This window comes from Cyanistes caeruleus, chromosome 2, assembly GCF_971803275.1.
Source record: "Cyanistes caeruleus chromosome 2, bCyaCae1.hap1.1, whole genome shotgun sequence".
NCBI classification, from domain to species: domain Eukaryota; kingdom Metazoa; phylum Chordata; class Aves; order Passeriformes; family Paridae; genus Cyanistes; species Cyanistes caeruleus.
The window spans coordinates 39504312-39517850 of NC_141702.1; the positions used below are offsets into that span (position 1 = coordinate 39504312).

At 37.6% G+C, this 13539-nt stretch overlaps 1 protein-coding gene across 15 annotated transcripts in view; it reads left to right on the top strand.

Annotated features, from left to right (window-relative positions):
• Positions 1–13539, top strand: part of KLHL32 (kelch like family member 32) — a 120539-nt gene that overhangs the window by 80576 nt on the left and 26424 nt on the right. For all 15 annotated transcript variants that reach the window (XM_086876578.1, XM_086876580.1, XM_086876583.1 and 12 more), the window contains one exon: positions 157–372. In XM_086876578.1, the coding sequence (XP_086732704.1) occupies positions 157–372 (216 nt within the window). The remainder of the gene's footprint in view (positions 1–156; positions 373–13539) is intronic.

The following is a 13539-nucleotide window of genomic DNA, read 5'->3' on the forward strand; positions in this document are numbered from 1 at the left end:
GCTGTGTTAATTAACTTCAAGTTATATTGCCTTCCTTCTCCATAGCTCCAAAAGAATAACCTTTTTTCATTATCTGAGATCTGTGGATTTTTATATTCTCTGTTTTGTGCTTATGATATTTTTGTGATGTGTATTTTGTTTGCTTCATCCATTTAGGAATTAAATAGTTTTAATTACTTGGACCTGTACAAGCTTGCGGATCTTTTCAACCTCACTTTGTTGGAGAATGCAGTCATTGGCTTCTTAGTAAAACATCTCTCTGAGCTATTGAAGAGTCATCCTGAAGAAGTTCTGGCACTCCCATACTGTCTTCTTCGAGAGGTTTTTAAAAGCGATAGACTCACTTCACTCAGTGAAGAACAAATCTGGCAGGTAAGGAGATTGGTGAACAACCAGAATGTGTGACACTCTATAAACCATAGCAGTAATCTGTTGTTTTGAAACCCTGGAGCAATCTCGAGGGAGAATAAGCACTTGAGCAAAAACTGTGAATAACAACTGAGGGAAATTTCTGAATGAAATTCTAAAAATGTTGTGTTGTGTTAATGCAATTACTTTGTTTGAAAGATAAATTTGTCATGCTGTTTAACTTCTGCTACTTAAATACAGCCAGAGATTTTCCTCCAGATTCAACTTCTTTGATGGGAAGAGATGGCTGATGCATGCAACTCAATTATAATTGCCTCTGATGAGGCTAATGCCATGGGTCTGGTGGCAAAACTGCTTCTGCAGTCTCTCTCATTCACTTCAGACTAATTTAGCTGTTTAACTTCAATAGTCATTGAAATTGTTTGGGCCACTTCAGCTGACTTTGCCTGAAGCAAATGAATCATCACACACACAACTCTGCTCCAAGATGACTGGAGGCTTCAATGGAAGGTTTATGGCAAGAAGCCTGAGATCACTTCCTTTTAAAAAGCTGGATCTTGAAAAGGACCAGGTTGCTAGCTATGAAGTAATAACAAGATAAAAACATTGTGTTGTGACCTTTAGTGTGTATGGGCTGGGAGAAAACCTGATGTGAGAAAAACACATAGCCTATTAAGAGAAACACAAAAAGTAAACCAAAATCTGTCCTTGGAAATGTTCCCATTGTATGTCTGTAAAAATTCACTATGAAGTGGAAGGAAACCTCTGCAATATTGATTATCCAAAGATGTCTTTCTTTGTTTTTCCAAGGATGTCATGCTTTAGAGAGGAAAATATTTCTGTGTATTTCAAGATAGAAGGAAACTTGCTGAAAATAAACCTATGCATTCCTTTTAGGAAGTGGGTTATATTGGTCCAACAGAGAATGTGATTCAGAAGACTGATTTATATTTCAACACTTGAAAATAAATTTATCTATTTATCTTTTGGATTATTCTAAGAAAATAACATGTAGATGTCATCATTTTCTCAAAGTGTTAAATGTATATTCATCAGTGAGATGCTTCATGTTCTGTGGATGAATAATGTCATGCAGGGTAAAATATTTATTCTTAAAAAAATTGTCAGGTTAAATTCTTCAAACCAAAAAACCAGTATGAAGATGTAACCCTTCAGTATTATAGCAGGCATATTTTTTTCCAAAATTTGGAGGCTTTAGATTATGGAATACATTACAAAGTTTATATTTGCTGCAAATACCAAAATAAAATTTGGCTTTTTCCTGTCCTAGTCTCTGGAGGATGCCTGTACAACCGAACCTGCAGTACACTACACAGGATGATGGGCTGTGTTTGGTTTAGGTTTTTCAGGCACACCACACTGGAGTTTTAGCCCATATTCCCTTTATCAGAAACAAGTTTTGACGTAAAAGTTTATTCATGGAGCATTGATGATTGGCTGATTTGGTTTCATCATAATGAAACTGCATTTCTCTGCATGGCCAGTGGAATCCTCTAGCTACATGCTTGGGTATGCTCTTTCTAGAAGAGTTTCTGTGGGAAGCCATACAAGTGTAACTTAATACTTGCTCAGTAATACACTCTCTGTAACCTGCTGTAATGATGTTTGGGAAGTGGGAGTTTTTAAATCCTAACTGTCCTGTTCTGCAAGAAGGACTCAGACTTGGAAGTAATTTTCGTAACTGTGTGCACTCCAGTCAATGAGCACTTCATGAGGCAAATATGACAAAGCCTCTGTTTCTGTTGCAGGGTCACACTGGGGAGAGATATTTATAGGTAATATGCTGCTTTCTGAGTGACAACAAACTCCACACTGTCCATTTAAGAGTTATCATATTTGCCTCTCTAATGGTTACTAATGCTGTTCCGAAGATTTTTTTTTAAACTAGTTTTCTGCTGCAGGCAAAATGTGCATGCATCTTTTTAATTCAGTTTGTGAAACCAGGAATAAATATATATTTATAAATATTCCAGGTCCCTAGAATGGATTAAAAGACACATATAAATATTTACCAATTTGGGCATTCAGAAGGCAATAAGAAACTGGTTTCTTGCTTTATCTTAGTAAATAAGTAATTCCCTCATAGTCAACCCAATAGAAGAAAATCAAATCAGACCAGCTATATTGCCTCAAGTGTAGTTAAGTTCATCATTTTTTGCTAAGGTTATAGTGGTAATGCAATATACCATGGAAGAATCTAATATTCAGCCCAGGGTGAAGATTGGGTATGCCAGAGGATTAGTGTCAGGGTGCTTTATAGAAGTGAAACTTGATGGACAGGCTGGAGACAGATCTACAGAATCTCATTAAATTGCTGAATTGTTCATTACTGAGCGCTCTCACTGTAATAAAGTGCTCATTGACTTTGACAAATCCCCATCCCATGTCTTAAGGAAGAACAGCAAAGCAAGAGGTGTTGGGGAAGCTAGAGGAAATTGGCACAAAGTGGGGCAGATAATAGAAAAGCTGATGGGGGGATGCTACCATTTGATTTATCTGTCTTACCTGTGACTAGTGTGGCCTCTGCACATACACATGGCTGTGTGTCACAGCATGTCCCCAAGGCACCTTTGCTGGTAGGGCTGCCACGAAGCCCTAAGCACAAATTAAAGCTTCCCTCAGAGAACCTCTGGAAAGGGTGCCAATGTCTGCAGAGAACAGCTTTTTACATCAGTTTGAATTCCCAATGTTCGCTGGGTGATCTGATCCTAGTGTACATAAAGATTAAGGTGGTTATTTTAATGCATTAAAATGTGTGCGTGGAGTGATGCTGGAATATGATTTAAACTGAAGTGACTGCAGCTCTTACCTGTCATACTTTGGATTTTTCTAGGCTACCAATTCACAATTGGCTACTTCTAGTGAGTATGGTGACATATAACTGTGAACAAACCAAATCTGAGAAAGTTAAGCAGTACTATAGTGTCAGTGTGCTAGGATATGGATTTATGCCAACTACTACAGAAATTCCTGTTGATTTTTCAGACTCTTTGGCTTGATGTGTCTTATTTTAAGTGGAGACAATAGACAAGACTGTAGTATTTCTTTAAACAAAAAACAAAAAGCCCACCAGAAAGTCTGTGTAGGCTGTGAAATTGGATCAATTTTTGAGTCTCCTCAATCAGATCTTTGTTAGGTAAGCTAAGCCAGTAATTGTGATTATTGGTTGATATAAGATTTGTTTTCATGGTTGATTTTTAAATTTTATTAGCATGTGAGGTTGTGAAATTTTTTTTGTATATAAGAAATTTTTGTCAGCTGCATTAAAATGTGTAAAGCTGAGCCAGTGACATGGAAAAAAAAGGATTAAATAAAAAAAAGGAAGAAAACAAAGGAAGAATCATGAAGAAGGTGGAGGAAAAGAAATTATTTTTTCTGGTTTGTTCTTCTTCATCACAACCTGTGAAGCCACCCTTCTTTTTTCCACAGGAAGCAGTCATGACAAGGACATAAATGTCTAGTTTATCATAAAATGAAAAGTGAATCTTTTCATTATTGACCATTATAAGAAAGATTCATTGGCTGTACTCCAAAGAAGCAGGTGAATTCTTTGCCTTGATAATTGAAAAAGTAACCCTGTAAGATGGAACATGTTGCCAGAGAAATATAGCAGTAAAGAGCTTGTTGGAACCTTAGGTAGCAGCAGGCAAGCCAAAGATTTAAGTAAAAAACTAATGTTAGCTTTAGTTATGATATAATTATGCCTTATGTTTGTTATTAGAAACTTCAGTGTCATGAGGCTTAAATATTTATATTTTAAATATGCTAATGCTTACAGAGAGAAGTATTTACTGGATTATTCTGTCTCCCTGCAGTAGATTGGTCAAATGGTTCTGTATTAAATACTGTACATGGTCCAAGGTAGAATCTTAAATCATTATTGGAAAAAAAATCTTAATGTGAGATCTGTATAGATTAGTTTCTTCCATCTCTGCTACTGTGTAAGTAGGTTGTTAAAAGATATATATAATTTTTAAACAGCTAGCAATAAAAGCAGATCAGTTTTACTATTTGTCAAGATTTCTTCGGAAGCGAAGGTTAGAAGTTTTCCCTTGGTTTTCTTTGGGTTTTGGATTTTTTTGTTGTTTTGTTTTTCTTTTTTTTTTTTTTTTTTTTCTCTTGCCAAGCAGCTTGGTTTCTTGGTAATCAACTGATAAGGAAGCAATCTAGGAAATACTGGTAGATAAAACTGCAAGAGTGGTTTATTCAGCTGGAATGCATGCAAATGTGTTGTGCCTCTTCCAGGGCTAGTCTCCTAAGACTTTCTAGCCCTGTTGAGTTCCTTGTGTGTAACTTCTGAACTTGAGTTCATGAAGTACGTATTCCACGTGTGAAAGTGTAACACTGGTTATTCCTTTTCTCCTTGTGGATATGCAAAACCACATTTTTTTGTGTTTGGTGTCTCTATTGGAGAAGAGTCATAGCTTGAATAAGTAGAAAAATAAAGGACAAGAAGACTGCAGTGCTATAGGCCAATATGATGATTTTAATGTATCTTTTATAAAAATAATAAGTGTACAAATAGAGCTTTCTTATTAACATCCTGTTTATCCTCTTCTGTGCCCTATTTTCAACAGCCTTTTCTTACACTTGAGCTCCATTTTGGATTTCCTGATGGCATTTGTGAAGGGCCAAAATTGTTCAGCAGAAATCCCACAGTTCAGTGCTGTAGGAAATTTTGTGGTGTACATATTGTGGCAGCCTGCTATGATGGAACAGTTTGGTGCTGATGACAGATCCAAAGACATCTTCCATACATCTCCAATGATGCACACATTTACCTATGCAGAACAGCAGTTTCTAAAGTGGGTTGTCATGTTCTGGTGCAAGTTTGCCTCTTCTTCAGAGCAGTACTCGATTTTTTTTTCCTGTCAATCTTCTAGTATTGCAGAGCAATTTTTCATATGGAGAGAGCAAAAGTCATTTTTCTCAGGGGTGTATATATATTTTAATGAAATGTGGCCTAAGTGCTTTACTAAATGTGAACTTAAGTTTTACTGCCAAACAAGTAACAACATAAAATATATGTGAAGGAAAGCATCTCAGTAATCAATGTTGTGTTTAAGCAGTATATTAGCCTTTCATTATTCAAGAAATAAGCTTAAGTGCTCTCTTGGGCAGTAAGTGAAATAATGTCTACTCTAATGCTTGTTCCTAGTGAGTATTTACCCTGAGCAGAAAACTACCTCTCTAAAATGTGGCTGTCAGCCTCTCATCAAGAAAGGCATAGAAGAGAAAAAAGAGGCTTGATGCATGTCAAGGCTGAGGTGAATTGGTGAGGCTAAGTGAGAAAATTAACATATTGTCCATGCATGTATTGCTGTGCTTTTACCTCCTTTTTTGTACCCTTTTCATGAAAGTCTGCATAAAAGTAGCAGAGAGCCACCTGTGAGTGCCAGTATCCAGCATACCACATCTGTGATAGTTGCACTGTGTGTATCATGACTAGCTGCAACCAAAGTCACACAGTTACCCTCGAATAAAAGTAGTGTGGAAACATCACCTGTGATAGGTGGCAGGTTTCCCTTTCCTTAGTCTAATCCTCATAAAAATAGGTATCTCACATGAATTGACTCTGTACACCGGTGTATTCCTTACAGTCTCTCCAGACTGCATGGGATTAATTTTTCTAAGTGTAGGCATGTGCAGTGTTCTTGGTAGGACATCCATTATAGGTAAGCCAAGCTGGCACATGTGGCCCAAGATCTGCAAGGTCAGTGTCCACTGGAACTGCAGGCTGGCCAGGGTTCATGCAGCATACACAGGGTCAAGCAGTGGATGTAGGCAGCAGAAACTCACACTGTTCAGCTGATGTGCTCAGGTCACACACTATTTTCCTGAAATAATTTCTGTATCGTTTGTAATAGTGATGGCATTTTGGCTTACAGAGAAAATGAATGCTGTCCCTGTTGGCACCATTCCCTTATTTTATGAATCACCTTTCCCCTTTGTCTGCTTTGGCTTAATTCAAATGGGCTCTTAATCTTGTCCTTTACAGCAATATCTTGTGAACTTTATATATGCTTTTGTTCTGAACTTTTAAAAGTTTCAGAATCCTGTTTTTTGAATATTAGCTAATATTTTTACTGTTATTTTTCAAGTATAACAATATAGAAAGCAATTTTCAGTATTAAAACTGTTAGTGGCAACTGTGTGTTCTTCTAATTTTCTTTTTGATGCATGTCAGTTCTAATCAGAAAACTTGATTATTTTGCTGCTATTGTTGAGAGCATTGGAGAATTACTAGAGAGCATTACTTTTGTCTTGCTATCCTACAGTAATATTGCCTCAACTTTTTCATCCTAGATTACCTTCAGAAGTGCACAAAGCATCACACCAGTATTTAGGAAGGTTGCTGTGCTCACAGCTCTTGAATTTAGGTCACTCCTTCAGCTAAGCAGTGGATGTGCATTTTGATTTAGAAAGCCAGAAAAAGACACCAAAGTGTCCCCATAGCAAGACTTCTTCTGTGTTACGTCATTCTACATTTGAATTTGTCTGCTGTGGGGGGATTTGTATTGACTGTAGCACTCTTTGTGGTTCAGGTCTGTTGGAGATTATCTGAAGTATAATTGTATAAACATACAGATATATATGGTTGCATAAAAAAAAAACAAAAAACTGCTGAAGCTGTATTTAAAGCCAGGTGTGACTGAAAATATACATCAATTTTTATGTTAAAGAAATAACATAAAGTCTAAATGATGCCTTGAGAAGGCTGACCTAGAACAGAGGCTAGACAGAGTTAAGAATAAGGTATTTATTAAAAGGTCTTAAAGGATCCACCTTGGGCAGTACAAGAGCCTGGCCGGGGCTACGCCCAAGATGGACTCAAAAATGGTCAAAAAATGGACAACTGGTCGTGAGGTCTCACATTTTTATAAGTTTTGGTCCATCTGCATATTTGGGTTAATTCTCCAATTACAGCTTCAGGTTATGAAGTCAAATCCTTCTTGTTTTCTCTCTTCAGTCCATCATTTATGCTTTTGGACCTGAAACTTGTAACGATTGTCCTTAGTATCAAGCTGTAAAAGCAATTGTTTTGTCTACCTACGCTGTGAAGAGAGTTTTCTAAGACTTAATATGAAGCTCAGAACTACACACCTAATCTGAATCTGAAAAATATGGCAGATAAAGCTTAAGGCATCATAAAACCCACAGATACCATGGATGATCAAATATGACAGTCTGTTGTTACTATCTTAATGTCATTCATTCAGAGATATAAATGTTAGTAATCTTTACTCTTTCAAAATCTTAGTAAAACTGTTTAACACTGTTTCCAGTGGATTTAAGCTTGTGGAAAATGATAGGAAATTAGAAACTCTTCTGAGAATTCCAAGCTCTGTATTTCAACAGATTTTCCTTTGGGAGCCGATAGAGGCGTTACTTTTATTTGTAACCACAAAGCCGAACAAGATGGTGGAAGAAAATTGATTTCCATGTTTCCAGAAACCGTGCCCATGGTCATCAATGTGTTAAGATAGCTAGAATCTAATTCTGGAGTTAAGCACCCAAAGTGCACCAAGTTAGATGTAGTAAAGTCACACTCATGTGTCTAGGCCTGCTAACAAGTGTGTTGTTTCAGCACCACTGCTGAGATCTCACTAGCTGTTGCCCTGTGCTATCACTGCTGCCCCAGGATCAGGAGACTGGCAGCTCCAGGAGGGTGAGGAAGCAAGGAGACAGCAAAGCAGTGTCACTCCTGCACAGCCTTTCTTACTCTAACTGGGACACCCTTGGCAGCTTCCAGATGTGCCAGTGAGCTGCAGAGCTGGAGGTTTCCTTGCCTTGTGACAAAGGGTTCCTTTTATGCCTTTGATCACTTTGGACTCCCTTGTGCCAGGGAGAAGTGGAAGAAATTACAACAAATACACTTGTCAAGAAGATCTTAAGAAGCTTTCCTGTGAAGTGGCTTCCAAGCTAGAGGTCTGTGTGGGATAGTAATGAAAGATGGAAAGATCACAGTCTCTGAAGTGAGAAACTGTGCTGAAGAGCTTTCAAAGTGCACTTTTAGGGTGGAGCCTATTTTAATGTTTGAGTGCAACTGTATAGGTCATAATTTTACAAGGTTTATCTTCTAGGAGCTACAGGTGTTTCAGTTTGCTACAGGTATTATTTAGTATATTTATATAAAAAATTTATGTTTGTTTTAATCTTGTAGTGGGGAAGCTCTGACATTCCCAATTCATTAGATACATTTGGGATCTCAAATGCAATTACAAATGTGGTTCTAAGTGTTTAAGTCACTTTTTGAAAGATATAGCTTTATTAGAACAATTAGTTGATTTTTAAAAATTAATGCAGGGCTCATTCGTTTAAGCAGTGAGTTAATCTGAAGCCTATCATGTGGGGATTAAATTAAAGTCAGTAAAACTGACTGAGGGAGTGGGGGTTGTTCAGTCTGGAGAAGGCCTCAGGAAGACCTTATAGTGGCTTTTCAGGATCTAAGAGGGCATACAAGAAAGATGGAGAGGGCATGTAGTGATACAACAGGGAGAAATGTCTTTAAAATGAAAAAGAGTAGATTTGGATCAGAGATACAGAAGAAATTCTTTGTTGTGAGGGTGGTGAGGCACTGGCAGAGGTTTCCCAGATAAGTTGTGGATGTCCCATCCTTGGCAGTCTTCAAGATGAGGTTGGATGGAGCTTTGAGCATCCTGGTCCAATGGACACTGTCCATGACAGGGGGTTGGAACTAGGTGATCTTTAAGGTCCCTTCCAATCCAAATTGTTCTGTAATTTTGGCTGGAAAATTTGACGTCTGTGGTTTTATAGTAACATAGTGTGTTGAACACATGCATATTTATAAACCAGCTAAGGAGAGCATATGCTTTGAAGTACTTTTTTGTGTGTGACCAAAGATATTAATGACATAGAAGTCCTGTATAGCTGTTGTAAAGGTTATTATAGAAAATGATACATTTTTTTGTGATTTGTTGGATTTGCCTATTAAATCCCTAGAAAATTATGCCCTAACAATAGGGAAGAAAGGAATAGGAATCCTTTTACATTCAAGAACCATTTACACTAATTTTCACAAAGCTGAATTGCATTTTTATAGAATTTTGTGCCTATTTCATTTTCTAACAATTTTTTACTGATGAAAGCTTGTAGATTCTTGTCTCTGTAGTGAGCTGCTACACTTCTAAAATATATTTAAGAGGGAAAAATAACAAGACAGGAATAACAATAAAAACAGTGTGCATCAGATGGTGAAAATTGTCTTTTCTACTTATTAATTATGTACCAGCAACTTACTTTAGAGCTAATGTGGCTATATAAAGTTTCAATGCACTTGATGTCAATTTGAATGTTTTCTCTAAAATAAAAATGAGCACTTCTAGATTTTGAAATGATGGCTGCTGGAGGTAGGTCCTTTCCCACCTTCCCTGTTCTCTGTCCTTACCCTGTTTCAGAAAAGATAAATGCTATCATAAACCCTAATCTCCTTAAACTGAAATCAAATCACAGTTAAGACCCCTACTTAAACAGCTTTGTTTATGAAGAGATAAGCTTCTATTCTTTGCAGCTTCAGAAAAACTTACCAGATGTAAAGCACCTAGCAATGTTGGCTCTACAATCACGACTAATGATGGAGGATCCAAACTTGAGCATTTTGTGATGCATTTGAAAAGTAATGGAAGAAGACTTTGCCTCAGAGCTTCTTGCCATTTGATCCAGTTATTAAAGAGAGGCAGGTTTTATGGACCTGTGAAGCTACATTTTAGGAATGTTGATGTGACGATGCAGAGCGACACTGAGTCCCCAGGCAGTGCAAAGGAGCGCTGCTTTATTGCAAAAGCCAGGCCTTTAAAAGCAATTAGGCCTTTATCAGTTACATAGTTTAAAATCATAACAAGCATAATTCAACCAGCCACCATATACCACAGTGTGAACAAGTGATGGTTACATAACTTGTTTTTCTGCCTCTAATTCAGTTGAGTCACTTTCCCATGGTCTTTTTCTGCCTGAGCCATGTTTTTAAATCTTTGTAAGGTTTTACCTATATGCAACATGTTTATGATGAGGAGATTTCCTTGTCTTTTCTAACTTTCTGTGTCTGGACTTGTTTCAAAGGACAATGTTGAGATTGCGACTCTTGAAAAAGTGAGATTGAGTCTCTGGACACCATATTTTGGATTTGGTTTTATTGCTTTGCTTTGTTCTGGTTTTGTTGGCTTTACATTGTCACCCTCCACATTCCTCTTTGATGATCTTGCTAAAACAAAACTTACCTTGATTGCAAGAGTAAGTAGAGCCTTTCCAGTGTGATCATTCCCAGCTCATTTATTTTATCTGTATAGACTCCCAGGTGTGACATCCATTGCAGACAGGAGAACTGAGTGGCTGTGAGTAGTGGGGTAGCTGTAAAGTCTGTTGCAATAGGAGCTACACACAAGCTCATACAGCTTTTAAACACACACTTGTACATGTGGAGCATCATTGAGAGGGGTTGCAAAGGGCCTTGCCCCTTCTGTCACAGTGGAAGAACCAGTTAGGTGCGAGAAGCACATTTATGCCTTGGTAGAGAAACTCCAAGTGACTGTAGAGGAAACTCCTCCATGGTTTGAGGACCTGTTTGCACAAGAGCAGACTTCTCTTGAAGCACACTATAGGACAGTTTTGTCTTTGGTACTTCAAGGTTAAGAAAGGATGCAGTGCTTATTGCCTGTGTGGAGATGCGCTTTTCAGCTGCAAAAATATCTCAAGTACTTTTGGCAGATGATACTTAGGGAAGCGTTTAGTCCTCACTTTCAGATACCTGCATATCACCAGACTTCGTTCTGTGGCATGAGCACCAAAATTTTCACGGGGTTTTTTTGTAATAGAATAAAGAGACTCAGTTGGATAGATTGAGGGGACAGAAGATTTTGATTAAGACACCTAATATTTCCCTTAGTTCCCATTTTGAGAAAGTGATTGAAATGTAAACTTCTCTCAGGGAAGCCTGAGTTTTACTGCCTATAAATTGCTTTTAGATGCTTGGAAGGAATGTTCTGTATAATTTTCAAGTTCAGATTCCCCAGAAGGTGTAAAATGGCAAGCTTTCATGAGCTGTGATAATTTACAACATCTGAGAGTTTACCTTCTGTCTGTACCTTACTTCACTTTGAGCTCCAGTAGATGAGAAGTTTGGTTTTTCTATTATAGTGACTCATTACTTTAATATGATTACTTACTATATATAATGTAGTTCAGCTAGCCTTTTGTAAAGCTGATTTGTGACCAGAGTTATTTTATTGTAAGTCTAAAAAGACGGAATATCTTTATCGAGTTTAATCAATGTCTTCTAGGTAAACAACTTACTGTCATGGCCAGTAAATGTAAGAAATGGAGACAGTGTGTAAAATAAGTGAATACAATTCTGAAAGCATACATTCTATTATTTACTGTTATAATAAAGCTGGCACTTTTTTCTATGTGTTTCATAGGAAACACATATATGAAAAAATGAAACTAGCACTGTCACAAACCTTTTTCATAAAATTACATCCCTTTTGAGAAGGCCGCTATAATTATGTAGCACTAGGGGCGAAGGAAGCTTGCAGTAAAACACTGAACTGACAGTGCAAGGGACTGTACTTGGTTGGTGGAGAGTTTGACTTTGGATAAAGAATTCCTGTCTTTCTCACAAGAATGTTGTGCAGAAACAATTATTAAAAATTTCTGAGATGGAAATAGAGGTGTTAAAATTGTTACTCCTGGAGCTGTTTGATTATGAGTAAGAAATCTGCCAGAGATGTGTAGGCTGTGTTTTCCACCTTGCACCTATTGAAACACTATGCAGGACAATATTTTTGTCTAGCAGCAATTAGCAATAGATGCTTTACTGCTTAAATGCTTTAAGGAGATAGATTTTATCAGAACTTGAGAAAAATTGAGAAATATTTTTAATACATTGTGATTCATTTTATTGCTGTGAATTTTTTAAGTGTTTGTTTTTAATACATTTGCATTATCTGTCTCTGCTTTAATTATGGGATAATATCATGAAATGTGTAATTTTTGGTGCTGGACACTTCAGCCAATGACTCTCCTTGCTGCAGTGTTTTTCAGCTGAAAGATCAAAATCAAATTTTTGCCTCTTATAAAGTGGCTTATAGACTGCAGGGCTCTGCAGCATTTTGAAAGTTGCAGGTTGTCACCATGACATCACATAAATCCCAAACCAGCAAACCAGCCAAGAGATATAGCATTTCTAATTTAGACTAAGAATTCCCTGTGTAGTACTCTGGACAAATCCAGTGCAGCTTTTGTGAAGCCTGATCAGAGGTCAGGAGGACATACTCTAACAAGTGCTTTCACTCTCCAGAGATAATGAACCTTGGTGTTCTTTAATCTTCCTTTGGGGCTGTGTATTTCCTGAAGTCAATTCATTTATATTTGGCTTCCCTTTTTATTGCCTGAGCCAATCCCTCAGTCCTCCAAGCCCTGTCCATCTGTGAAGCTGAGTCTGACTGCATCACACTGATAATATTTGGGTCTGGAAGGATGCATAGTTTTTCTTTCCTGCCAGCTGTGATCTCAGTCTTCAGCTTGGGAACAGACTTCAGGGGTGCCCGTATATACAATGCCAGTGCCCCTGCTGAAGCAGAGGTCTAGCAATAGTGTGGAGTTGGCTGGGTAGGAGTTGGGCACAAATAGCAGCATGACAGGATCTTTGAACGTGTGGAGTGATCCCTTGTGGTGGGGAAACGTGAATCTGAGACACCTTGATGCAGAGATATGTTTGCTTTGTAGTCTTCTTTCTGCTGCATCCAACAAAACATGTGTTAGCAGCTTCCCAAACTCTTACTTCCCTTCTTCGCTGGTTTGTGAGGAGTGGTTTGGGTTCATTCCCAAGAGTTCACTATATATGTATTTCATAAACAGTGCCTTTATACTTGGAAAAGTATATACTTAAGTAATTGTAAATGGCATCCTGTGTGTCAGTAGGGATGTGTTAGCCTGCTCACAGTTTCTTTTGCTGAGGGCACTTCCACTTAGGTGAATGTTCTGCCTACAGTCCCAAACTTTTAAGGAAGTAAAATTTCCCTTCTGTATTGTAGGAAGAGATACAAGACATAAAATTTCTTAAAAGCCTTTGGTGTTTGGATCAAACTTCTTTATCCACTCCTTTTTCAGACAAATCTTAATCTTGGCTTC